The sequence below is a fragment of the Phyllobates terribilis genome, unplaced genomic scaffold, assembly GCF_046119375.1.
Source record: "Phyllobates terribilis strain yellow unplaced genomic scaffold, ASM4611937v1 Scaffold_1__5_contigs__length_1240528914, whole genome shotgun sequence".
In the NCBI taxonomy this organism is placed as follows: Eukaryota; Metazoa; Chordata; class Amphibia; order Anura; family Dendrobatidae; genus Phyllobates; species Phyllobates terribilis.
In genome coordinates, this window is record NW_027362761.1 from 389,977,593 (window position 1) to 390,004,028 (window position 26,436).

Below are 26,436 nucleotides of genomic sequence, written 5' to 3' on the forward strand. Positions count from 1 at the left end.
TACTGTACACCCTCCTGTCTGCTGAGCTGTACTTGTATTTGGTCTATTGTGCAGCAAATTGGCAACTAACATGTATGGGGGGCTACTGACAGTGTAAACCAGCCAGTCTTATCAGAATTGACAATGCAGTTGATAAATCTGGCGCATCTCTAGACTGCCTAGTCTAAGGTTATATGTACCACCTCTTAGTTGGCATTACTTTGTGTCAGAAATTAGCACCAAAATTGTGATGCACATTGGGCCACACCACCTTTCCAATAAATCACCAAATGTAATGCAATCATCTCCATCCAGCTACTACTTTATGAGGGATACTAAGAAGATGTAATGGTAATATAAGATGTAATAAGCATGGTGAATGGTCAGTGTTAGCACAGTAACAGCACTTTTCTAGTCTGTGACATTTAATTCCCGATCAGGACGGTACATCTAGTATTTCTTTCCCCTAGTGAATAAAGAAACATTGCAGGAATGATCGAGTCAGGAAAAGAAGAGGAATTAATGGAACTTCCTGTAAACCACACTTCAATGTGATATTCCGCAGGGCTGGAAGGATGCGTGCCATAAATGTGTTCAATTAGGAAATGTACTGATGCCTTCCCCTCATTACAAAGACATTTGTTACCAGCCACAAGCTGCAGATTTCCTTCACACGTACATACACCGAGCACACATTCTGCCAAACCAAGAGGGTCCTACATTACAGCCTCTGCCCCTTATTACCTGCACTCTGGGCTTATAAATAATGCATCATGTAGGGAAGCGTCTGATCACATATTTTCCATAGATGAATATGGCGCATGGGTGCGATTCTCTGCAAATCAATTCACAGATCAACACGGACCCCTGTGACCTTGGAGCTACAACCGCTGCATAGTTCAGCCCAATAGAAAAGAGATCCCAGCTAATCCACCCACAGAAATGCTTCTTCCCAAAGCTTAGGGGGAATGTGCACTGCGACTATTCACAGAGCCCAGCTCCATCTGTGGGAGGGAAACCATTGCAATGCTATTGTGCCCAATGAAAGGAGCACATTTTCTATCATTTTAATGTGCTTAAAGCCAACATAGAGGTTAACGTGAACTGTGCATTACAACTATTCTGAGGGAACGAGGAGAGCTGGATTCAATGTGGCCGCGTTATATGCTGCCATTACCCAGAATAGATTAGCTTTCTAAGAGTATTTCTTTTATGCAGTCCTGAAGGGGCATGGGCAGGCTTTCTAAGCCTGTAAGACTTCCTGTACCAGTTGGATTTCTACAAAGCTCCTGGGAAGAAGTATGCAAATGAGGTCTTCTCCAGAAAGAAGGAAACTGTCTCTAGTGCCACCTATAGGTAACTCTTCTGCCTGCAAGACAATGTCTAGCACATTTCTTCCTTCTGGAGTATCTAATTCACTTACATTTCATATTACAACAGTAAGAATATCAGAGAGTCAATGCTCAATATATGGCCTATCAGTTGTAAAAGTAGACTAACTTACCAGGCTTCTTGTAGGTTACGTATATATACAACCCAATCACTATGACATATGTTAAGAGAGCAGCCTGCCAGTTAATAACAAACATAACGCCACAGCAGAGCAGCGCTCCAAGAAGGGACACCCACATGTTGTAGTATCTGAAGGCTGGACGCCAACCTGCCAACAAGTAGAAGAAACAAAGGCATCCATGAAATTGCTGTATATAAAAGTAAATGCATCTTAAAAGGGAACCGGTCATATAAAAAAAAACACTATTAACCTGCAGATATGGGGTTATTCTGCAAGTTTAACTGCCTTTTTGAAGAAGTCTGGTGTCCGCACTGAGCACCACTGCCAGGAGGAAATGAACTTGTTTTTTCCTGGCAGCCTTGGGCTTTCAGTCACAGGGGTGGACCAGGGCAGCTTCAGTTACCACTTAATGTATAGGGAGCGGTGGCTGTAACCGAGCCCCGGCACTGACTGACAAGACAGCTCAGCAGTGAGTGGTGACTAAAGCCGCAACGGACCACCCCTATGACCCAAAGCGCAAGGCTTCCTGGAGAACTAAAGCTCATCTCCTCCTGGCAGGGGGGCTTTTAGTGCAGGTCCTGGGGAGCTTCAGAATGATATTAACAGCAAAATTTTACATGACAGGTTCACTAATTTATTATTTCTGGATCAATTATCCACAATAATAATAATATTATTATTATTATTAAAAATAAAAAGAGGTTGTGCGTATAAAACACAGACCCACTAAAAGGATATAAATAGTCAATAAATATATCTAACTATATAATAGATCACTATATTTATTGCGTCATTGTTTAATACTCATGTTCTTCGTATCATATGTCCCATTTGTCGGCACCTTCTTTAGCCCCGTTTTGCATTACTGTGTTTATTGACCATTTATTACCCTTTTGGTGGTTTCATGTATTTTACATGCACAACCTCTATTTTTCGTGTCTGATAAGAGGTTTTTCTCGGTTGTTTCACAGAATCCTATATTTGCTTGTTTCCCTCCTTCATGTATTATTTGTGGATCACAAAACATTTGATCACATGCGCCCACCTACTTTTCACGCACATCTGTGTATATTCATACGTACGAACAAAAGAGTCTTACCCGGAGACTTTGCAAGTGAAGCATGAAACACTGAGAAGTTTATTAAGGCGTATGATGCCAGAAAGAAGTTTGAAATGATGGGAGCAATCACATTCAGCTCAGCTGAAAGAGAAAGACAGCGAACACTTCATAATAATGCAGATGTAATATTGTGCATAGCTGCATTTATACACTATCTACCAGTAACGTGACTCCATCTAATCATAGCCCCACTATCAAAGCTTCTCAGCAGACCATCTACAGTCACGCTAAATGCCATGCAACTTGCTGTGTATTCAGTCCTCATTCAGACATGTAGGTAGAGTCTTGCATTTTTACTATCTCAGTAAGGCCATGTTCACATTTTCAGTATTTGGTCAGTATTTTACATCAGTATTTGTAAGCCAAATCCAGGAGTGGAACAGTCAGAAGAAAAGTAGAATAGAAACACGTCACCACTTCTGGATTTATCACCCACTCCTGGTTTTGGCTCACAAATACTGATGTAATATACTGACTAAATACTGAAGGTGTGAATGTGGCGGACTAAAACTAAAGCGGTCACTTATTTTACAAAAAAGATCTAAAAATCAATCAGAAATCCAAAAGGAAAAAAAACTAGAAATCATGAGTTTGGAAACAAATTCTATTTTCTTCCAATTACATTAGACTTTGGTCTGATCGGCCGCAACATTTAGGGGCTTGTTCACACAATGGTTTTACTGCTTTTTTTTTCTGTGCGGATAAATGCATCATTTTACATTAAAAAGCTCACTTTTTTTGCTGCTAAAGTCTCAATCACACATTGCATTTCTTTTCTTGGCTTTTTTTTTGGGGCTGCGGTGTGTTTTGTTTTTTTTCATAAACTGCAGCATATTAATTCTTTCAGCGTTTTTGCGCTTTTTTTAACCATGAAGTTGTAACACAAATGTACACGTGTAATGTACGCAATGTTTTTACTGCATTTTTGATTAGGACAAAAATGCTGCTGTAAAAATATAAAACCACCACACTGTGTGAACATACCCTTATAGTGGTTTGTGAATTGACTGATGAGAACAATTACTCTACACTGTGGCCTGAATGACCGACTGCAGCTTTTTTACAAAAAAATGGAAGTCTGATAATATTTTTGGTCTTATTTGCCACCATTTCAGTCGTCATTTGGAGCACAATGGCTGACATCAGTTGCATATAGCGTCAAATTAAAGCAATTGTTTTCCTTTATACACAGATCATGATTTTGCTAAAAACCTAGCCTACCTCAGCCCCCAAAAGAACGAACAAAAACACACCAACCAATTAATATGAATCCCAAAGCAATTAAGAAAGTGAGCAGATATCCCCGAAGTGGCTCGTTGTTTTTGCCATATCCTTTAGCAAACATCTGAAGACCCGGATAAATATTGTCCTTGCATAGGGCCTTGGGAGAAAATAAAGATTCAATTTAGGAAGATCGAAAATCTGCATGTACAAACAAAGCAATGAGCAACCATCCAGGACACACCATATCTAAAGATGTAGAGAGAAATCAGCAGCCTATGTCCCGCTCGGACCAGGGCTGGAGCAGACCCTTATTGGAATATTGTGCCCTTATGTGAGCAGTCTATTCATATTACATAAAACACCGAGGTGGCACTTATATAGTGCCCATACCATGCCTGCAGAAGAATGGTCTCACCTGGAAAACTTTTGGCGCACTCACTAAAGAGGCAAGTGCTGACGAAAGCGTGGCAGAGAATATTCCTGCGGTAATAAGTGGTGCAAATCCAGACACCATGCTCATCACCTGTAAAGTGAGGAGAGGGTTTACATGCCTCAGCACATAATGCATTCATACATCATATAAATAGGATCGGGCAAACGATCAGATGTCTGATACAATGAGATTTATAGATCAATACAGGCATATACTCAGCATTGTCATGAAGTATCATATTAGTATACAAATACAGATGTTTCCTTCCTTAACTTTCCAGTTGCCACAACATATTCTGACATGTATGGCATAAGACGACCAAATTAAAAATATATATATATGATTTTGTGATACTCTGATACTCTGTCACAAAAAGTCTATGCCATTAGGCCACTTCGTGGGCATCACGTGCTGATTGCAGTAAGTACTTGGACCAGAAAACCGTGAAAAGTAAACACAACCTAATGACTAAAAACCTGCAGTAGTCGGAGTCTTGGGATATTTGTCTCTCAATCTGATTAAAGAGAACCGGTCACATGCAGAAACATTATTTATCTGTAGGGGGTAATCTGAAAGTGAACAGCATTTAAACCCTGTTTAGCAGATTAGTGGAGAGGCAGCTATAAGGAAAAAATAAGCTATATTCTATCTGCAGCCATTTGCTTTCAGTCATCGGGACGGTGCAGGGAGCAGATACAGTCCCCGCTCACTATGCTGTAATCTCTCCCCTTGAAAGCCTGCTGTGCACACACTGAATGCAAGTCGGCTCTGTAGCACACGTGTGAATAGTAGGCTTTCAATCAATGTGCTGAGAGATTACAGCCACGCTCCCGGTATAGTGAGCAGTGACTGTAACCGCTCCCTGCACCACCCTGATGACTGGAAGCCAACGGCTCCAGGGAGAATAAAATGTCATTTTCTCCCTGTAACCGCTGCTATACTATACTTTCTAATAAACGGTCACCACGCTGATCACCTGTAGATTAACCGATGGTGAACTAGCAGGGTAACTGTTCTTTGGAGGAGGGGTTTTCATACTCATCCTCCCCCCCCAAGTTACTGATATGGGGAAGATGCTTTGTTTTGGGGGAAACACTCCTGACACACAAAGGGTAAAGTTCTCACTGCGATACCTGGAAGCTGTTCATGAGTCCATATTTACAGTCCGGCTTACAGTAAGAAAAGTTATAATCTAATTTACAAGCAGCATCGGTGCAGTTTGTCACAGCAGCGGACAGGGTGTCGTTAAGAATCCCAGACGCATCTCGTACCACACAGGAGCCTGGTGGAGAAAAGAAGGACAAATCATATGGATGCAGGAAGACCTGGAGTAAGACAACAGGGGTCTTTGTGAGGGGATCTGACATTTCTGTTTTCTGCTACTGTAGCAGTTTGGAGAATATAGAAAACATTTATCATGCTTTACATCATTTATATCACACACAGAATTACCCTGGTCTGTTGCAATACTTCTACAGTATTTAAAAGGTATATTCCCCCGACTTAAAAAACTTAAAGGTGGCCATGCACATAGGAGGAATGTTGTCCCCCTGAAATCTGCTGTCGGAAAAAAGAAAGATTAGGCATGTTGAATTTTAACATGCTCAATCCTTTCTCAAGGTAGACAGTCACCAAAGGTGCGTGGCAGTAGCATATTCCCCCCTCCCTACTTAAAACACAGATGCTTGGCCAAGCCTTATATACATGTGTATGGGGAAATCTGTATGAATAAGTGTCAGCTGGCGAGTTTGTGCCATATGAGCTGTATAGCAACCTGAGCAGCGCAGTACATCACTATGCACAGACCTGGCCTTAGGACAACATTACACTACAACTGTACATAATACAACAATTCAGTGCATTGCGTCACCATTGATTTCAAGCTCCTTACCCACAGACACTGCGACACCCATGTAGACGATAGTTGTTATAAGAATGGCCAACAAGGTGCCTTTCGGTATGGCTAGTTGAGGATCCTGGAGAGTACAAACCAGACACATGGTTTATTGACACCTGTGCAACAAATCTCATTTTTCACATCTACTTCCAAAGATGATACTTACCGCAAGATCACCTGAGATATTTGCTCCTGCTAAGATACCAGTCGCAGCAGGGAAAAAAATGGCAAATATGGTAAAGAAGGTCTCTTCATCCCGGAAGTCTGGCCCAAAGTTTTCACTAAAGATTTCAGCTGGAGGAAAAGAACGTAAAAGCAATGAGATTATATGACGAAGACATTGTAATAGTCTTGCACGGCAGACACGGGAGGCTGCTCCCGGCATATCCAACAGTAACTGGGGCATTTTTCTCTAAGCATCCAACATGAAGCAAGAACAACCTGACAAACAGCTTTGTGTCAGTGTGAAGATGACAACTTTTGGGACAATTATAATTTTTTTTTTCAGTAGTTTTGTATAAAACAGCAAATACCTTACCTTTATAACCAAAGAATCCCTTAGGCTTCTTGTCCTCCATGGGGATAACTGTTCCTATAAAGAAGTCAACTATCGCCAATATTAAAATCACCAACAGCAAGATCTGGGCCTGTAAAAACATGATGTGCAACAATGTTACCAAATCCTTAACAGAAAAATAGAGAAGTTTTCCAGAAAAGATGGTTTGTAGTCAGTATAGCAACAGTGGGAGACTGTGCTGCAAAATACATCGGCACCACATGAGCACGTTATTTTACTAGGTGACCTTGCATGAAATGGTGTTGTACATTGTGCTACTCCATAAGCTAGAAAAAAAAAGATATACCAACAGACAGCAGCCCGGAGGAGACCGAAGGGACACGATCAGTCTACGTTGGGTGAATGGGGGCCTATTGATATATTTGGCGTATATGTAAGCAGCTGTCCAGATACATACAGCAATCACACACTCTTATGCAGCTTATTAGATATAAAGCATCACTATAATATATTTAGGTGAAGATATTCCCAAGTGAACCATGCGTCTCAGCTACTTACCTTTGCTTCCCACTCCATCCCAGCCACAGAGATCCCGAGCAGCAGCACCACCGTGATGGCACCTATGATGCGGATGTCATTCAGCTCATCCACCATAAGAGCGTTGTTTTCCTACATCAGAGATTGACAGAGTCATCTTTCATATTAAGTAGAATTTGCACATTCATCATAACATGCGCAGGATTAGTTCTCCATTTCATCCAGGCCATTAGACTACACTGTTCTTTGACTGTCTGCCCAAATTCACTTAGTGGCAGGCTAGGAGACTGAATACAGAAAACTTTCTGTGCGCATTGGGCAGTGTTCCTGAGAGAGGGCCGAGCACAGTTCTGGGTATTCGGAGGCGATATTTGTAAGGCATTGCCTATTCGAGCACATTCCTGGAGCGCGGCCAGGGAGAGAAGCGATGACAACATCATAGCGCCCCGCTCACAATCCCCTCCCAGCGCGCTTCCCTTCTACCTGACACTTGTGGCGTTTCTAGAAAGAGGTGCAGGAAAACTTTACTAAATCTAATTGGAAAAATTATATATAAAGTCTGAGAGGAATACGCCCAAACAGAATATGGTCATACTTTTTGCCACGTATTGTTTAGCATGCTAAAGAGTCAATCCAAGTCCATACACCTAATTAATGTCTTATATGCAAAAATTATAACTATTCATATCGAACTAGTTGAAATACTGTACATTTCTAGTTAAACCTCCTAAAACCTTTAGGCGTTGCAGTCTGTACATGGAGCATGAAATAAGCTCTTCTGAAAACTGCCAATCCAATTAATATAGTGATGCTATCCTTTGCACATCACTAACAGAAGCATGAAGGTTTTCCTACATACTCGGACAGATTTATCAATACTAATTCTTATGAATCTGGAGCATTGTTTGTACGGTCTAACAGGGGTTCGTTCTGTTTGCTTAGTGTGCCTTATTTTATGTAACTCTCTTGGGTGTCTGTTCCTTTCAGCTTCCAAGAAAAAATACAAGATTTACAAATTACAAATTAATTTTGTTAAATCATTTAAATATTAACATATAACAAATTATCCTTTAAGGGTATGTGCACACGATGCATAAATGCTCAGGATTTTTTCCTGAGCGTTTCTGCATCTCTCTGGCAGGAAAAAACGCATGCGGATTGTACATGCGGTTTCCTGCCAGGGACATGCGGAAATGAAGCGGTCTTCACTTTCATTTCCGCATGCGGGTTGACAAGCGCTTCCCAAGCGATTTTAGCATCACTTGGAAAGTGCTTGTCAACTTTACACTATATAAATCCATGCAACCAGCATGGATTTATATAGTGTGTATGTCAAAAAATAAAAAATAAATCTATACTTTACCCTCTGATGGCCCCCGGTGTCCTGCTTCATCGGTCCCGGCTGCCGGCAGTGAAGACTTTAGGACCTTCCGACGTCAGCGTCACGTGACCCGTCACATGACTCTGACGTCAGCGAAGGTCCTTCATTCAACCGTGAAGTGCCCGGGAAGCCGGCAGGACGCAGCGCGGGCCGTCAGAAGGTGAGAATATATATATTTTTTATTTTATTCTTTTTTTTTTAATGGTACCTGGGTCTGGATGAGAGTCCTCTCATCCACACCCGGGTACCATCCGCACATTAGACCGCATGAAAAGCGCATCAACATATACAGTGATGCGTAATCCATGCGGTCTAATGCAAGTCAATGGCGGCAAAAGAGCAGCGTTTCCGCAAAATTAATTGACATGCTGCGGATTTTTGACCGCAGCGTTTACGCTGCGGAAAAATCCTCATCATGGGCACAGCACATGCGGATTTCCATTGGGGAACATTGCTGCCCTTCTACCATGCGTTTTTCATGCGTTTCCGCGGCGTTTACGCAACTGCAAAAACGCCGCGGAAACGCATGAAAAACGCATCGTGTGAACTCAGCCTAAAACTAAATCTAAAAATGTAAACATTGCAGTGTTCAAATCAGATCAACTATGCCTAAAGAGGCAGATTCCTCCCTATAAAGAGAAAAAAAATGCACTGATCACTGGTAGTATAGCAATAAGGCACATTGTCTGAGGGTAGATGAATATATATGGTATACAAGACATAAAAGACATATAAAAAGATATAAGAAAATAATAGCAGCAGCAGTAATAAGACATAAAAGACACATGGTATACAAGTCTAATGTTTGATATACCTGAAGTAACTCCACAACAGTCTCAGAGAAGCCCACCACATACATGGCAACTGCTACAGCATTGGCAAACGCAAAAATGAGGCCAATTGCCCCTCCAAATTCTGGTCCCAAACTTCGGGATATTAAGTAGTACGCCCCTCCTAAAATATAGAACAACGTTATTATAAACAAGTCGTGCAATCTTATGGACTATAAAGGACTGAATACTGTAACAAAACAGCAGGAAGATTGGTGCTGATAATCAGTTTTTAAGTTAAAGAGAATCTGTCAGCAGGTTTTTATTATCCCACCTGAGAGAAGCAAAATGTAGGGGCACAGACGCTGTTTCCAGTGATGCATCACATACTAGGCTACTTGCTGCTGTTTTGATTAAATCACCATTTTAGCTACTGCAAATCTCCCAGTTCTCTGAATGCTGAGCTCTTGCTCCATGTAACCCCACCCACACCAATGTTTGGCCGCTTTCTGTTTACACTGCATAGGCAGAAAGCTGACACTCAGTGGTGGGGAAAGGTTATACAGAGCTCGTGAATATGGAGGACTACTTGACAGCAGGTTTAGGAGTTGTCTAGTGATAATTTCCTGCTGATAAAACAGTGATGTTATCCAGGGCTGTGGAGTCGGAGTCGTGGCGACAGAGCCCATTTTGGTGGAGTCGGAATAAAATGGACCGACTCTGAAAATATATAATAAATTGGGTACAGTAATTAAATGCAGTTTGTGGGGAATATTTTTTCATAAGAATTTGGCATATTCATGAAATGTCCTATAAATGTCTGTCCTATTCCTGATCTAAGGGTCTAGACTTTTAGCTGAGATGAATCTGTGCTACAGTAAATTTATCACTTAAACATGAGCCGTGTATGAGGGAGTCAGAGTCATGGAAATTGAGGAGTCGGAGGTTTGGCTTACCAACTCCACAGCCCTGATGTTATCAAAACTACAGCAAACAGCTCAGTAAGTGACACCTTGCTAGAGTCAGGGTCTCGGTCTCTACATTATGTTGCTTTTCAAGTGGAGGAGGCAGATGATTTTGCAGTAAGATTCTCTGTCGGTATGCAGTTGTGGTATATAGGAGTGGGTCCTTGTTCACGGAAACAGGAAAAAAAATAAAAAAACAACTTACGAGTACTTCTCTAATATAAAACACATCCTGTGGTTGTGCTGCTGTTTTGTCTTACATGATAAACACCTTGATAGAACATTAGCTTGGTCTCCTACGAAGCTATAAATGCTGACCAAGTGGCCATGGGAACATCACTTAGCCTTTCACAGTCCTATGAAAATCTATAGATAGTTGCATCCTCCCTTCACCCCGAATAACCTGCATCTGCCAGAGTCCTAGTAGCTGTGGTCCCATATTCATCAACCATGACCCCTACCAGCTAGGGCTGTGCTCGCATGCATAGAAATGCAGGATGGCAACACAAAAATGTAAAGAACATATATCAGGTTCTTAAATCAAATATTTTAAGCAGAAAAGCAGCAGATGACACTTATACTGAAGGATACGAAGAAACCCCTGTGGCTTCGTATTCTTTATCTTGTTCTAAGGAAGCAGAAGTTGCTCACTACCGCACAGTGTTCTGTAACCTGTGCCTTACAAGCAGCAGAGGGACTACAACCTCCAGAATGCACTGACAATCTGCGGATGTCATCTTAGGCTGGGCAATGTAGGTTTTATTTTGTTTGCAGACCACTACACTAAAGTGCAGTTATACAAGTGCCTCAATCCATTTTTCCAATAAGTATATAACTGGAATCTTACGATTCATTTTCACAAGAAATGCCTGTAGGAGAAGAAACGCTCTTGCTCAAATCATTGTGCCGAAGTCACAGACTAACAAAGTTATTGGTGCTCAGGGGATAGCTAAAAAAGTAATGTGAAATAAAGACCAGTACAAAACAGAAGTGCCCCTGTAGGGATGTCAGCAGCCACGCGCCTCTACTGATCACATGGAGACAGGACTTACACCAGTCATTACTACTTACTAGAAAATAAAGAGCTTCAAAGGCTTTTATCCTGGCACCAATTTCAATAGCTGGAACTAGAGACTGAAGTCCAGCACCTGTCATCCATCCACAATGTGGCCGTGTCACAATTACTGCCAAGTTTAAAGGACATTATTTCCCCAGCTACCGGATCAGGGGATAGATACTGTGCAATGGCTCAATAACAGTACTGCCAGAATTTTATATATAAATATCGATAACAAATATATATGTAAAATATACTAGCAGACAATTCCTTATTAATGTATGCTATGGAAGTATGGCAAGGATCTAAGCACATACAGGACTACAAGAGGACTTGTCATAAATATAGAATATTTGTACTTGGTGTAAATACCGCTGTGCTGACTTCAGTTGAGGACCAGGCCCACTTGGATAAAAATGTAAACCATGCGCCCTGCGGTTATCAGCCATGCGCCCTGCGGGTATCAGCCATGATTTTCAACTCACTTGACAAAGGTCAGTGACATTGCATAAAGTAATGGGGGTATTGTTAGAATATAGCTATGACTTAGCGAAAATGTGAAACCATACACCAAATGTTGGCGCAAATTATTGGTGCAAAGTAAGCCAACTAATAGCTGGTGTAAACTTAGACAAGGCAGTCTAAAGAGGCGCCACATTTCCTAATCCACACTAGCCATGTCCACTTGCTTTTAATTTTTTTTTTTTTTTGACAGACTAGTCCAAGTTTAAACTGTCCAAAAAAATTCTATTAGATGTATGTATAATGTAGTCTATAAGCTCCATACACTACTGTGGTCAGGGTAAGTGCTCCTGGAAACATAGGAAGTCTCAAATGCTGCCTTGTACAGCAATTCTTAAGACTCAAATATATAATGTATGAGACTGTCCTGACGCCAGCATTACAAGAACAGAGTGTCAAAACAATGAAATGGACTAAACGCTGAGCCGGAACACAAGTTTTGATTTTTGTAAATGCAACATGACATTTCCAGAATTAGCATGGAGCACAAGACGCTCATCACTCCCGCAGGCCGGTGTCTATCATGCATGTCTGTAACGGATGACCATGTTAAAGACTGACAAAGACAACTTCTATTACTGTTGATCAGTAAACAAGCAGAAACAAAAATAATCTTACGCTTTGGAGACAAAGCATCAGCAGCACAAGGAGACATCAAGGTCATAATGAACATATTTACCTCCTTTCACAAAGCCGTTTGTAGCAATGGCCGAAGTAGACAATCCAGTGATGGTCGTCACCACAGTGGCCATACCAATGACAACAATACTTAAGCCTGGAAACAGGAAAAAAATACAATAGTAACAGGTGATAGAAATACACACACATATAATTTTTTATAAATATGTATAGTGAAAAATTTAAAGGGGTCTGAATACTTTCCGTACTATATATGTATATATACACTGCTCAAAAAAAATAAAGGGAACACTCAAATAACATCCTAGATCTGAATGAATGAAATATTCTCATTGAATACTTTGTTCTGTACAAAGTTGAATGTGCTGACAACAAAATCACACAAAAATCATCAATGGAAATCAAATTTATTAACCAATGGAGGCCTGGATTTGGAGTCACCCCCAAAATTAAAGTGGAAAAACACACTACAGGCTGATCCAACTTTGATGTAATGTCCTTAAAACATGTCAAAATAAGGCTCAGTATTGTGTGTGGCCTCCACGTGCCTGTATGACCTCCCTACAATGCCTGGGCATGCTCCTGATGAGGTTGCGGATGGTCTCCTGTGGGATCTCCTCCCAGACCTGGACTAAAGCATCCGCCAACTCCTGGACAGTCTGTGGTGCAACGTGACGTTGGTGGATGGAGCGAGACATCATGTCCCAGATGTGCTCAATCGGATTCAGGTCTAGGGAACGGGCGGGCCAGTCCATAGCTTCAATGCCTTCATCTTGCAGGAACTGCTGGCACACTCCAGCCACATGAGGTCTGGCATTGTCCTGCATTAAGATGAACCCAGGGCCAACCGCACCAGCATATGGTCTCAAAAGGGTCTGAGGATCTCATCTCGGTACCTAATGGCAGTCAGGCTACCTATGGCGAGCACATGGAGGGCTGTGCGGCCCTCCAAGACATGCCACCTCACACCATTACTGACCCACTGCCAAACCGGTCATGCTGAAGGATGTTGCAGGCAGCAGATCACTCTCTACGGCGACTTCAGACTCGGTCACGTCTGTCACATGTGCTCAGTGTGAACCTGCTTTCATCTGTGAAGAGCACAGGGCGCCAGTGGCGACTTTGCCAATCCTGGTGTTCTGTGGCAAATGCCAATCGTCCTGCAAGGTGTTGGGGTGTGAGCACAACCCCTATCTGTAGAGGTCAGGCCCTCATACCACCCTCATGGAGTCGGTTTCTAACAGTTTGTGCAGACACATGCACATTTGTGGCCTGCTGGAGGTCATTTTGCAGGGTTCTGGCAGTGCTCCTCTGTTCCTCCTTGCAGAAAGGCAGAAGTAGCGGTCCTGTTGCTGGGTTGTTGCCCTCCTACGGCCCCCTCCACGTCTCCTGGTGTACTGGCCTGTCTCCTGGTAGCGCCTCCAGCCTCTGGACACTACGCTGACAGACATAGCAAACCTTCTTGCCACAGCTCGCATTGATGTGCCATCCTGGATGAGCTGCACTACTTGAGCAATTTCTATGAGTTGTAGAGTCCGTCTCATTGAACCACGAGTGTGAAACCACAACCAACATTCAAAAGTGACCAAAACATCAGCCAGAAAGCATTGGTACTGAGATGTGGTCTGTGGTCCCCACCTGCAGAACCACTCCTTTATTGAGGGCGTCTTGATAATTGCCAAAAATTTCCATCTATTGTCTATTCCATTTGCACAACAGCATTTGAAATTGATTGTCAATCAGTGTTGCTTCCTAAGTGGATAGTTTGATTTCACAGAAGTTTGATTTACTTGGAGTTATATTCTGTTGTTTAAGTGTTCCCTTTATTTTTTTTCAGCAGTGTACACACATATATAGTATAGTACAGACCAAAAGTTTGGACACACCTTCTCATTTAAAGCTTTTTCTGTGTTTTCATAACTATGAAAATTGTACATTCACACTGAAGGCATCAAAACTATGAATTAACACATGTGGAATTATATACTTAACAAAAAAGTGTGAAACAACTGAAATTATGTCTTATATTCTAGGTTCTTCAAAGTAGCCACCTTCTGCTTTGATGACTGCTTTGCACACTCTTGGCATTCTCTTGATGAGCTTCAAGAGGTAGTCACCGGAAATGGTTTTCACTTCACAGGTGTGCCCTGTCAGGTTTAATAAGTGGGATTTCTTGCCTTATAAATGGGGTTGGACCATCAGTTGTGTTGTGCAGAAGTCTGGTGGATACACAGCTGTTAGTCCTACTGAATAGACTGTTAGAATTTGTATTATGGCAAGAAAAAAGCAGCTAAGTAAAGAAAAACAAGTGGCCATCATTACTTTAAGAAATGAAGGTCAGTCAGTGTGAAAAATTGGGCAAACTTTGAAAGTGTCCCCAAGTGCAGTTGCAAAAACCATCAAGCGCTACAAAGAAACTGGCTCACATGAGGACCGCCCCACGAAAGGAAGACCAAGAGTCACCTCTGCTTCTGAGGATAAGTTTATCCGAGTCACCAGCCTCAGAAATCGCAGGTTAACAGCAGCTCAGATTAGAGACCAGGTCAATGCCACACAGAGTTCTAGCAGCAGACACATCTCTACAACAACTGTTAAGAGGAGACTTTGTGCAGCAGGCCTTCATGGTAAAATAGCTGCTAGGAAACCACTGCTAAGGACAGGCAACAAGCAGAAGAGACTTGTTTGGGCTAAAGAACACAAGGAATGGACATTAGACCAGTGGAAATCTGTGCTTTGGTCTGATGAGTCCAAATTTGAGATCTTTGGTTCCAACCACCGTGTCTTTGTGCGACGCAGAAAAGGTGAACGGATGGACTCTACATGCCTGGTTCCCACCGTGAAGCATGGAGGAGGAGGTGTGATGGTGTGGGGGTGCTTTGCTGGTGACACCGTTGGGGATTTATTCAAAATTGAAGGCATACTGAACAAGCATGGCTACCACAGCATCTTGCAGCGGCATGCTATTCCATCCGGTTTGCGTTTAGTTGGACCATAATTTATTTTTCAACAGGACAATGACCCCAAACACACCTCCAGGCTGTGTAAGGGCTATTTGACCAAGAAGGAGAGTGATGGGGTGCTACGCCAGATGACCTGGCCTCCACAGTCACCAGACCTGAACCCAATCGAGATGGTTTGGGGTGAGCTGGACCGCAGAGTGAAGGCAAAAGGGCCAACAAGTGCTAAGCATCTCTGGGAATTCTTTCAAGATTTTTGTAAGACCATTTCCCGTGACTACCTCTTGAAGCTCATCAAGAGAATGCCAAGAGTGTGCAAAGCAGTCATCAAAGCAAAAGGTGGCTACTTTGAAGAACCTAGAATATAAGACATATTTTCAGTTGTTTCACACTTTTTTGTTAACTATATAATTCCACATGTGTTAATTCATAGCTCTGATGCCTTCAGTGTGAATGTACAATTTTCAAAGTCATGAAAATATAGAAAAATCTTTAAATGAGGTGTGTCCAAACTCTGTACTAATTATATACACACACACACACACACACACACACACACACACACACACACACACATACGGAAAGTATTCGGACCCCTTTAAATTTTTCAATCTTTGGTAAATTCTAAAAAGTTCATTTTTTTCTCATTAAAGTACACTCTTCACCCCATTTTGACTGAAAAAAAAACTGAAATGTAGAAATTTTTGCGAATTTATTAAAAAAGAAAAACTGAAATATCACATGGTCATAAGTATTCAGACCCTTTGCTCAGTATTGAGTAGAAGCCCCCTTTTGAGCTAGTACAGCCATGAGTCTTCTTGGGAATGATGCAACAAGTTTTTCACACCTGGATTTGGGGATCCTCTGCCATTCTTCCTTGCAGATCCTCTCCAGTCCCATCAGGTTGGATGGTGAATGTTGGTGGACAGCCATTTTCAGGTCGCTCCAGAGATTCTCAATTGGGTTTAGGTCAGGGCTCTGGCTGGGCCAGTAAAGAATGGTCACAGAGTTGTTCTGAAGCCACTGCTTTGTTATTTTAGCTGTGTGCTTAGGGTCATTGTCTTGTTGGAAGGTGAACCTTCGGCCAAGTCTGAGGTCCAGAGCACTCTGAAAGAGGTTTTCATCCAGGATATCTCTGTACTTGGCCGCATTCATGTTTCCTTCAATTGCCACCAGTCGTCCTGTCCCTTCAGCTGAAAAACACCCTCATAGCATGATGCTGCCACCACCATGTTTCACTGTTGGGATTGTATTGGGCAGGTGATGAGCAGTGCCTGGTTTTCTCCACACATACCGCTTAGAATTATCACCAAAAAGTTCTATCTTCGTCTCATCAGACCAGAGAATCTTATTTCTCATAGTCTGGGAGTCCTTCATGTGTTCTTGAGCAAACTCTATGCAGGCTTTCATATGTCTTGCATTCAGGAGAGGCTTCCGTTGGGCCATTCTGCCATAAAGGCCCGACTGGTGGAGGGCTGCAGTGATAGTTGACTTTGTGGAACTTTCTCCCATCTCCCTACTGCATCTCTGGAGCTCAGCCACAATGATCTTGCGGTTCTTCTTTACCTCTCTCACCAAGGCTCTTCTCCCACGATTGCTCAATTTGGCTGGACGGCCAGGTCTAGGAAGACTTCTGGTGGTCCCAAACGTCTTCCATTTAAGGATTATGGAGGCCACTGTGCTCTTAGGAACCTTGAGTAATGCAGAAATTCTTTTGTAACCTTGGCCAGATCTGTGCCTTGCCACAATTCTGTCTCTGAGCTCCTTCGGCAGTTACTTTGAGCTCATGATTCTCATTTGGTCTGACATGCACTGTGAGCTGTGAAGCTGTGATGTCTTCTATAGACAGATGTGTGCCTTTCCAAATCAAGTCCTATCAGTTTAATTAAACACAGCTGGACTCCAATGAAGGAGTAGAACCACCTCACACAGAGGATCACAAGGAAATGGACAGCATGTGACTTAAATATGAGTGTCTGAGCAAACGGTCTGAATACTTATGACCATGTGATATTTCAGTTTTTCTTTATTAATAAATTTGCAAAAATATCTACATTTCAGTTTTTTCCAGTCAAGATGGGGTGCAGCGTGTACATTAATGAGAAAAAAATGACCTTTTTAGAATTTACCAAATGGCTGCAATGAAACAGAGTGAAAAATTTAAAGGGGTCTGAATACTTTCCATACCTACTCTATATATATATTTTAATTCTTATTAATTATGGCATTAAAAGGTTCATTACCAAAATAACCCAATATTCCCTTTCCATAGAATGGGACATAACTTACTGATCGCTTCAGGTTCTACCACTGGTAACGCTAACGATACCAAGATCACAGCTATGAATCCCATTCATAAGTGAAGAGTGCATGCTCCACCTTTGCTGCATTCATGGTCTATGGGACACAAGGAGACGGCTGAGTACAGTGCTCCTCTATTTCTGGCAGTCTCATTAACAATTAATGGAGCTCAAGTCTAGCAACCACTACGATCAAGAAGGAGCAACAGAGTTCTCAGGGACCCCCGGCGATCAGCAAGTGTCCCGCATCCTATGGAGAGGGGATAGCTTGTTATTTGAGGAATAACCCTTTAATTAGATTAACAGAATAGAGAATAAATCAGAATAGCTGAAAATTATAATTACACAAGCATATATTGGATCCACTTATGACCCATGCACAATATCCAAATTTGGAGAGTACAGCTCTTACAATTACATTAATAGAGGTGTTACCATACCAAAGTCATCACCATATGATTAAAGGGGTTGTCCTCAACCAGTCAATCCAGCAAGAAAACAAAAAAATAAAATACTCACCTTCCTCTTTGCAAAACTGATGGTAAACCAGCACTGGAGGACGTTATGGTTAGTGTTGAGCGATACCTTCCAATATCGGGAAATATCGGATCGGACCGATACCCAAAAAGTATCGGATATCGCCGATTCCGATACCGGAAACCAATGCAAGTCAATGGGACACAAATATCGGAATAAAAATAAACCCTTTCTTTCCTTGAAGGTTAATTCTACATGAAGGAAAAGAACTAAGAATAATGTAGAATGTATTACATGAAAAGCCGGCAATTCAGCAGCGGCATACACCGGTACCCGACAATTTAGAACAGAAAGAATAGAGCATCACACATAGATAAGATACATAGAAACATGTCAGTCACATATATAAGAAGTACAGTGATAGTGTTGCTTACTGTACTTGTCATTTAGTGTAAAGGATTTATTAAAAAAAATAAACAGTGTTTTCAGGCACCGTCTCTTTAAAAAAGCCGGCCGGGAATTCAGCAGCGGTACCCGACAACTTAGAATAGAAAGAATAGAGAATCACACATAGATTAGATAGATAGAAACATGTCAGTCACATATATATGAAGTACAGTGACAGTGTTGATTACTGTACTTGTCATTTAGTGTTAAAATAAAGGATTTATTAAAAAAAAAATTGGCGTGGGGTTCCCCGTAATTTTAGGCTATAGTGGAGGTTAAGCAGACAGCTGGGGCAGATGTTTGAAGCCTGGGAAGGGGGTAATACCCACGGAGCTTCCGAGGCTACTAATATCAGCCCCCAGCTGAATACCTAGCCTTTACTAGCTATTAAAATGGGGGACCCCCAAAAAAATGACGTGGTGTCCCCCCTATTTTAATAGCTAACAAAGGCTAGGCAGACAGCTGCTCATCTGGATGCCGTCACAGCGAGACACTGAGGAGCGCAAGCATGCCTGCGCTTCTCAGTCTCTGCGGCATGGCAAGCTGGATGGTAGCGTTCTGTTGCGATCCAGCCTGTCATGTCAATGTAGCAGAGCTGAAGCTGTCGTGGGAATCATGGAAAGGTAAGGATGAGGTTGCTTTATTATTTTACTTTTATTGCAGAAGACATTGGCTTCAGCTGGAATGGGCGTGATGGTAAGTATGGTTTAATTTAGAACAATAAAGAATTGTGTCTTTAATTGAAATAAAGGACTTTATTCTGGGTGTTTGTGTTTTTTTTTGTAACTTTGACTATGGGGTTAGTAATGGGGGGTGTCTTATAGACGCCTCTCCTTTAATAACCTGGGCTTGATGTCAGCTGGCATTATAAGCTGACATCAACCCCAGCCCTATTACCCCACTGCCACCGCAGCAGGGCAGTGGGAAGAGCGAGGGTAAGTGCCAGAATTGGCGCATCCTGTGGATGCGCCATTTCTGGGGTGGCTGACGGCTGGTGTTTCTAGCCTGGGAGGGGGCCAATATTCATGGCACCCTTCCTGGGCTATTAATATCAGCTCCCAGCTGTCTGCCTAGCCTTTGCTAGCTATTAAAATAGGGGGGACCCCACGTCATTTTTTTGGGGGGTCCCCCATTTTAATAGCTAGTAAAGGCTAGGTATTCAGCTGGGGGCTGATATTAGTAGCCTGGGAAGCTCCGTGGGTATTACCCCCTTCCCAGGCTTCAAACATCTGCCCCAGCGGTCTGCTTAACCTTCGCTAGAGCCTAAAATTACGGGGAACCCCACGCCAATTTTTTTTTTTTAATAAATCCTTTATTTTAACACTAAATGACAAGTACAGTAATCACTATCACTGTACTTATTATATATGTGACTGACATGTTTCTATCTATCTAATCTATGTGTGATGCTCTATTCTTTCTATTCTAAATTGTCGGGTACCGATGCTGAATTGCCGGCCGGCTTTTTTAAAGAGACAGTGCATGAAAACACTATTATTTTTTTTAATAAATCCTTTAACACTAATTGACAAGTACAGTAAGCTGAGCGCTGCCATCCAGCTTGTCATCCTTCAGAGACACTGCAGAGCGCGGGCATTATGGGAACTTCCAATTCCGGTATTCGATATTCTAAAAGTATCGGAACTCAGTATCTGAACTCCGATACCGCGAATATCGGTCGATACCCAATATTTCAGTATCGGAATGCTCAACAGTAGTTATGGTACAACTCCTCTATACTCCGTGCTACTGTACGTCCCGTGTAAAAATTCAGCAGGAGCATCAGGCCAATCTTGCAACCAATCAGCAACTGATCCGGGAGTGGAGCATTTTATTTTTTTTTTTACTCCATTGGGCTCATTAATAATGGGCTGTCAAGTAGTGGACAAACCTTTAAAAACAGTGTTTTCTATTCAAGTATTTAATGTTGGGCTACTATAAAAATAAATAAAAACTGGCTTCTAAGATTCTCCAAGTGGCTCCTAATATCAAACAAGCTATATGCCCAGCTGATGATTATTCCACTGCATAAACCATATTACTATGAAAAAGATGGGAAGGCAGCTTGTTTTTCTACGCTTGGCAAACAAGACACATTTAGACATATTATGAAATCTGTCTACTTCAAGCATAAAACAAGAAAATATAGTTCACAACAAGTGCAGTAAGTATCTGTAATATTGCAGAGATGGGTCTGCGTGCGAGCGGAGGAAAACATCAAAAGCGGACTGACACTTAAGTGAAAATTACTTTTACATCTCTCTAGCTTGTCTGGAATGTCACAGGCAGAGATATGTCAGAAGTCTTTTGCTCCACTAAAGCAGGTCATACACTCTCCAGCGGAGCCATGCCTTTATATCCGTCTTATTATAAAAAACAAAATCACAACGTACCGATTCCAGCGTGGCCGACAATCCACGACAACCGAATGAACAGCATCACCCCCCATATATTCAGCATGCATCGTACCTGGATCACAAGAAGAAAAAAAATTAATTTTCCAGATAACCCTAATAAACCAACTCCAAGATTATCTTCTACCGTACTATCTACTTTTCGTGATCTTAGTTCATGATTTAAAACTGGTAATTGGATTTAATGGGAACCTGACAGGAGACCAGGGTTGCCAACCATGCAGAAATTCCAGGACAGCCCGTAAAAATAGGACTCTTCTTTGCCCTGTCCGTAAAAAAAACATTTAAGGCGTCCATGATTTTTTTGAAGCTAAAGAAACTTATACACGGTTATTTTGACTGTAATTATTTTACTGTGAATGCGGCTGATGTCTTCATATCAGAATTATGGGCTGTAGACATGGATCACATAGTCATAATGATTACGATTTTACAATGTGTCCGAAAAAAAATATTGTCTTTCCGCGTTTTTTTTGAAGAGCGATCCAGAAAAAAGAAGAAAAGTCAAGTTGGCAACCTTGCAGGAGACTCATGCTGCCCAAACCATGCCCGGCATGAATCAGAGCCAGGACATGCGATTGTAGCAGTGTATGTTTTATTCTGAAACACTGCAACATTTCAGAGAACACATACTATGAGAACCCGGCCAGGGACCCCTTAAGTAGCATGACTAGTCAAAGAGGCTAGTCTCTCCCTTCCTCGCTCCCCTTGGCAAGACCGGTCTCTCCCTTCCTCGCTCCCCTTGGCAATACCGGTCTCTCCCTTCCTCGCTCCCCTTGGCAATACCGGTCTCTCCCTTCCTCGCTCCCCTTGGCAAGACCGGTCTCTCCCTTCCTCGCTCCCCTTGGCAATACCGGTCTCTCCCTTCCTCGCTCCCCTTGGCAAGACCGGTCTCTCCCTTCCTCGCTCCCCTTGGCAAGACCGGTCTCTCCCTTCCTCGCTCCCCTTGGCAAGACCAGTCTCTCCCTTCCTCGCTCCCCTTGGCAAGACCGGTCTCTCCCTTCCTCGCTCCCCTTGGCAAGACCGGTCTCTCCCTTCCTCGCTCCCCTTGGCAAGACCGGTCTCTCCCTTCCTCGCTCCCCTTGGCAAGACCGGTCTCTCCCTTCCTCGCTCCCCTTGGCAAGACCGGTCTCTCCCTTCCTCGCTCCCCTTGGCAAGACCGGTCTCTCCCTTCCTCGCTCCCCTTGGCAAGACCGGTCTCTCCCTTCCTCGCTCCCCTTGGCAAGACCGGTCTCTCCCTTCCTCGCTCCCCTTGGCAAGACCGGTCTCTCCCTTCCTCGCTCCCCTTGGCAAGACCGGTCTCTCCCTTCCTCGCTCCCCTTGGCAAGACCGGTCTCTCCCTTCCTCGCTCCCCTTGGCAAGACCGGTCTCTCCCTTCCTCGCTCCCCTTGGCAAGACCGGTCTCTCCCTTCCTCGCTCCCCTTGGCAAGACCGGTCTCTCCCTTCCTCGCTCCCCTTGGCAAGACCGGTCTCTCCCTTCCTCGCTCCCCTTGGCAAGACCGGTCTCTCCCTTCCTCGCTCCCCTTGGCAAGACCGGTCTCTCCCTTCCTCGCTCCCCTTGGCAAGACCGGTCTCTCCCTTCCTCGCTCCCCTTGGCAAGACCGGTCTCTCCCTTCCTCGCTCCCCTTGGCAAGACCGGTCTCTCCCTTCCTCGCTCCCCTTGGCAAGACCGGTCTCTCCCTTCCTCGCTCCCCTTGGCAAGACCGGTCTCTCCCTTCCTCGCTCCCCTTGGCAAGACCGGTCTCTCCCTTCCTCGCTCCCCTTGGCAAGACCGGTCTCTCCCTTCCTCGCTCCCCTTGGCAAGACCGGTCTCTCCCTTCCTCGCTCCCCTTGGCAAGACAGGTCTTTCCCTTCCTCGCTCCCCTTGTCAAGACAGGTCTCTCCCTTCCTCACTCCCCTTGTCAGCCAGATCTCTCCCTGTAAAATCTATATAGACAGAACTGTCAATCAAGAGGAGCAGGGTGGGTGAGAGGCTGCGCAGACCTACTTAGGACAAGTCATCCAAAAGAAGCAGAGCACCCAGCAGACTTTTCTCTCTGAAAAATGTTTTCTCTGAAGCATTGGAGCATTTCAAAATAAGGCCGAGTTCAGATAGGCATAATGAAGATTAGGGTGGATGTGACTGGCTACATATGCAACTGTGCGCTCTTCCACACTGCTCATAGGTGCAGGAGCTGCCCTTCACTGCATGCATTATACTAGTCCTGGGAGCGTGAGCACTCAATGTTGCACATGGAACAATTATACGATCATCTGAATGAGGTCTTAAACATACAACGCTGCAATAATGCAGCCAGTGTCCGATTCATGCTGCCCACGGTCGTTAGTACTAAAAAAAAAAAAAAAAAACAACAACAACAACAACAACAACAACAACAACAATCTAGTAATATAAATATTGTAACAATATGAAACCAGGAAATTCAGAAATGCAAACTACTAAAAGTTTGGCAAATCTAGCTGTAATATTGTCTTCTACCTATCAATGTGGGAATTTTTCACTATATACAGTACAATTCCTATAATCTGGCATCTGCGGGACCTAATATATGCCCGATTAGTACAATTCTGAATTATTGGACTGCTATAGAAAGGTAGAACATCGAGGCCTCTTTCGGCCTTCAGTTCTCCACTTGTAGAGGAAGTGCAATGGATTTAGTGCCTTCCTTACCCAGCGTCCCTAGCTGCAGAGGACGGCTGTCTCACGACCGGCCCCTCTCCCCTTTACTCTTTTGTTCCCCGAGCAGTGATGACACAGGAAGATTTCCTGTCATAGCAACTGGGAAACAGCTGCATTACATTATAAACTGCGAGATCAATTAGATCACATCTAAAATTAGAATCCGTCCTAAGTTGTATCTTAAACAATGAATTACAGAAGCCGAAAATGAGGTTTAACCCTTTTCCCATTAATCCCCCCACAGCGTTATTTCAGTGGCTTTAGCACAGGTACATTATGTGTTCTCCAAGTCATTACAGACAGGGAAACAACAAAACTCCGGTGGGGACGGTGGAGAGGAGGAGAGGCTGTTGAATTGGATCTCCAAAATCAGGGACATTTATTTCATATAAGGTTTTCATCTAAATCTTGGCAATGATAATTTGTTCTATATTAACAAATACATTAAAGGACTTGTACCAGGTCAGAAATTTGGAATGGGAAGGGCTTAAACAAGCAGCACAGATACAAGGGGGCACAAAGCCCTAATGGGCACTTCTGCGCCTTCATTTTAAATTACTAATGGGGTTTCAGCACCCGGACCCCCACTGGCATGTTATTGACATCATATAAAGTTGTTTTTTTCTTTTTAAAATGCTCAGTACCCCTTCCACTATTTTGGAAGAAGTGGTCCACATGCGTCTGAAGAGGCTGCACAGACCCAAGAGCACTCTATAAGACTGATAGGAAAGGACTAGAAAAGAAGTGCGTAGGGGTTTTGGGAAATAAGTGATTATCTACCAAAATAGTATATGTTACTAGTAAAAGAACTGATACAATTATCAGTCACTGCAACAGGATTCATTGGCAAGGTTTCAGAATTTAGCTAACTGTGGGGAAATAACTGCTTGAACAAAAACCTACTCACCAATACTCCTTTAATCCAGCCAAATTTTACCACTCCTTTTCCATCGGGAACATGATTGGTGACAGCATCTCCTGTCGGTGTTCCATCTTCTCCATTGGCAAAACCATCTTCAAACGGTTCCTGAATAACCCAGCAAGACACAGAAATATTAGTGAAATACTTTGCACTCTTTCCTGAATGTGAACAAGAAGGTAACTGTAGATCATTTGTACTTTTTTTGCAAAGCACAAATTTCCATTTTAGAAATGACCCAACCAGACCCTTGTCCTTCCAGAGTTCAAATGATAGAAGTTATGCAACAGGTAAAATATGTGGCCAACGAAGTGTGGTGGAGGGGGGATAGCTATAGACTTCTCTTTTCATTATACAGTTCCTATGTAGACCTACCTGTCCCCATAGCAGTGAACCCAGTGTGTTCCTCTTCACATCACTCCCTTCTACCTGCCACCTACAGGTTAGCAATAAGCATCAGGCTACACAGGGTTTGGTTGGAGTCTGTGACCAAGAGTTAAAAAGAGTATATAAAGTTGAGCAAAAAGATATGCAGGACACTGGTACAGTGGCCAAGGAGTCCATGGGGGCCAACCAGAGCACTGCGAAATCCTCCTCGTGACGCAAGTATGACACAACATTGTTCGACTAAATCAGAAGATCAGGGATGCAGGCTGGTAGGAGGAGGCTCGGAGGGCTCTTGTCCAAGACAGGGTCCTGCAAATGTTTTTACTTGACTCTAGTAAATCGCTTTACATGCATGTAATGACTGCATTGCCTCATAAAACCAGGGCTGTGGTAATATATAATACATTGGGTACAGTATTACAACGCAGGATGTGCTGTCAATGTTTTCATAAGAATTTGGAAAAGTTATGAACTGTCCTATAAATGTCTGTTCTGTTCCTGATCTAAGGATCGCAGCTTTTAGTTGAGATGAATCTGTGCTGCGCTTTATGTACATGCTCAGTAGTGAGGCCGGGCTGTGGGGTCAGAATTGGAAGTTAGGTAAATTGAGGATATATAACCAAAGGCTACACGACAAGCTCTCTCACACTGCGTATTAACCATGAAGATCACCTTGCATACTTGTTATGAACAATGCTACAGAGAACGACTGGCACTTTACTAACAAAAGAAAACCATCACCGATTATAGTTCTCATTTAAATATGAAAATAATACCGCAGAGGTAGACAACTAGGAATCTGCTTACTAAATGACATTTTTTGAATGATCTTGATACAAAAAATAACCTCTTTAAAGAGGAGGAAATAAATATTATTTAACACTGGCAATGTGATAAAAGAAAACAACAGCGACAGCAGTTCATGTGGGAGCCTTCCACATGCTGCCGGTCTTTGTTTATATGTGTGACCGCTACCGCTGGGGGGTACCCGCGTGTGACCACTGCAGTGCTCATGTGACGGGCGACTGTAAACTAAGACCGGCAGCACATTGGAGGCTCAGCACTGGACTGCTGGGGGTGAGCAAAATGTTTTGTTGGATAACCACCTCAAGGGTCCCTTGGAAATTTTTAAGCAAATTGGCTATTTGACCGATGATGACCTTTTAAGGCTATGTTCCCACCATCTGGAGCTTGATGTGGCCCCGACGCGGCGGAGAAGCTGCCGGTGGCTTCCGCTCAATATGCTAATGAGCGGTACCAGCTGGAGAGATTGACATGCTGCGGTCTGGAAAGACACACAT

The 26,436-nt window shown here is 43.0% G+C and overlaps 1 protein-coding gene across 4 annotated transcripts in view; it reads right to left on the bottom strand.

Annotated features, from left to right (window-relative positions):
- SLC12A2 (solute carrier family 12 member 2) overlaps window positions 1-26,436 on the bottom strand; it is a 99,765-nt gene that overhangs the window by 34,232 nt on the left and 39,097 nt on the right. For all 4 annotated transcript variants that reach the window (XM_073676573.1, XM_073676579.1, XM_073676584.1 and 1 more), the window contains 13 exons: window positions 24,737-24,856; window positions 21,129-21,204; window positions 12,595-12,690; window positions 9,416-9,555; window positions 7,242-7,352; window positions 6,705-6,813; window positions 6,333-6,460; window positions 6,161-6,245; window positions 5,403-5,551; window positions 4,252-4,359; window positions 3,870-3,993; window positions 2,592-2,693; window positions 1,484-1,639 (listed from right to left, as the gene is read on the bottom strand). In XM_073676573.1, the coding sequence (XP_073532674.1) occupies window positions 1,484-1,639; window positions 2,592-2,693; window positions 3,870-3,993; window positions 4,252-4,359; window positions 5,403-5,551; window positions 6,161-6,245; window positions 6,333-6,460; window positions 6,705-6,813; window positions 7,242-7,352; window positions 9,416-9,555; window positions 12,595-12,690; window positions 21,129-21,204; window positions 24,737-24,856 (1,504 nt within the window). The remainder of the gene's footprint in view (window positions 1-1,483; window positions 1,640-2,591; window positions 2,694-3,869; window positions 3,994-4,251; window positions 4,360-5,402; window positions 5,552-6,160; window positions 6,246-6,332; window positions 6,461-6,704; window positions 6,814-7,241; window positions 7,353-9,415; window positions 9,556-12,594; window positions 12,691-21,128; window positions 21,205-24,736; window positions 24,857-26,436) is intronic.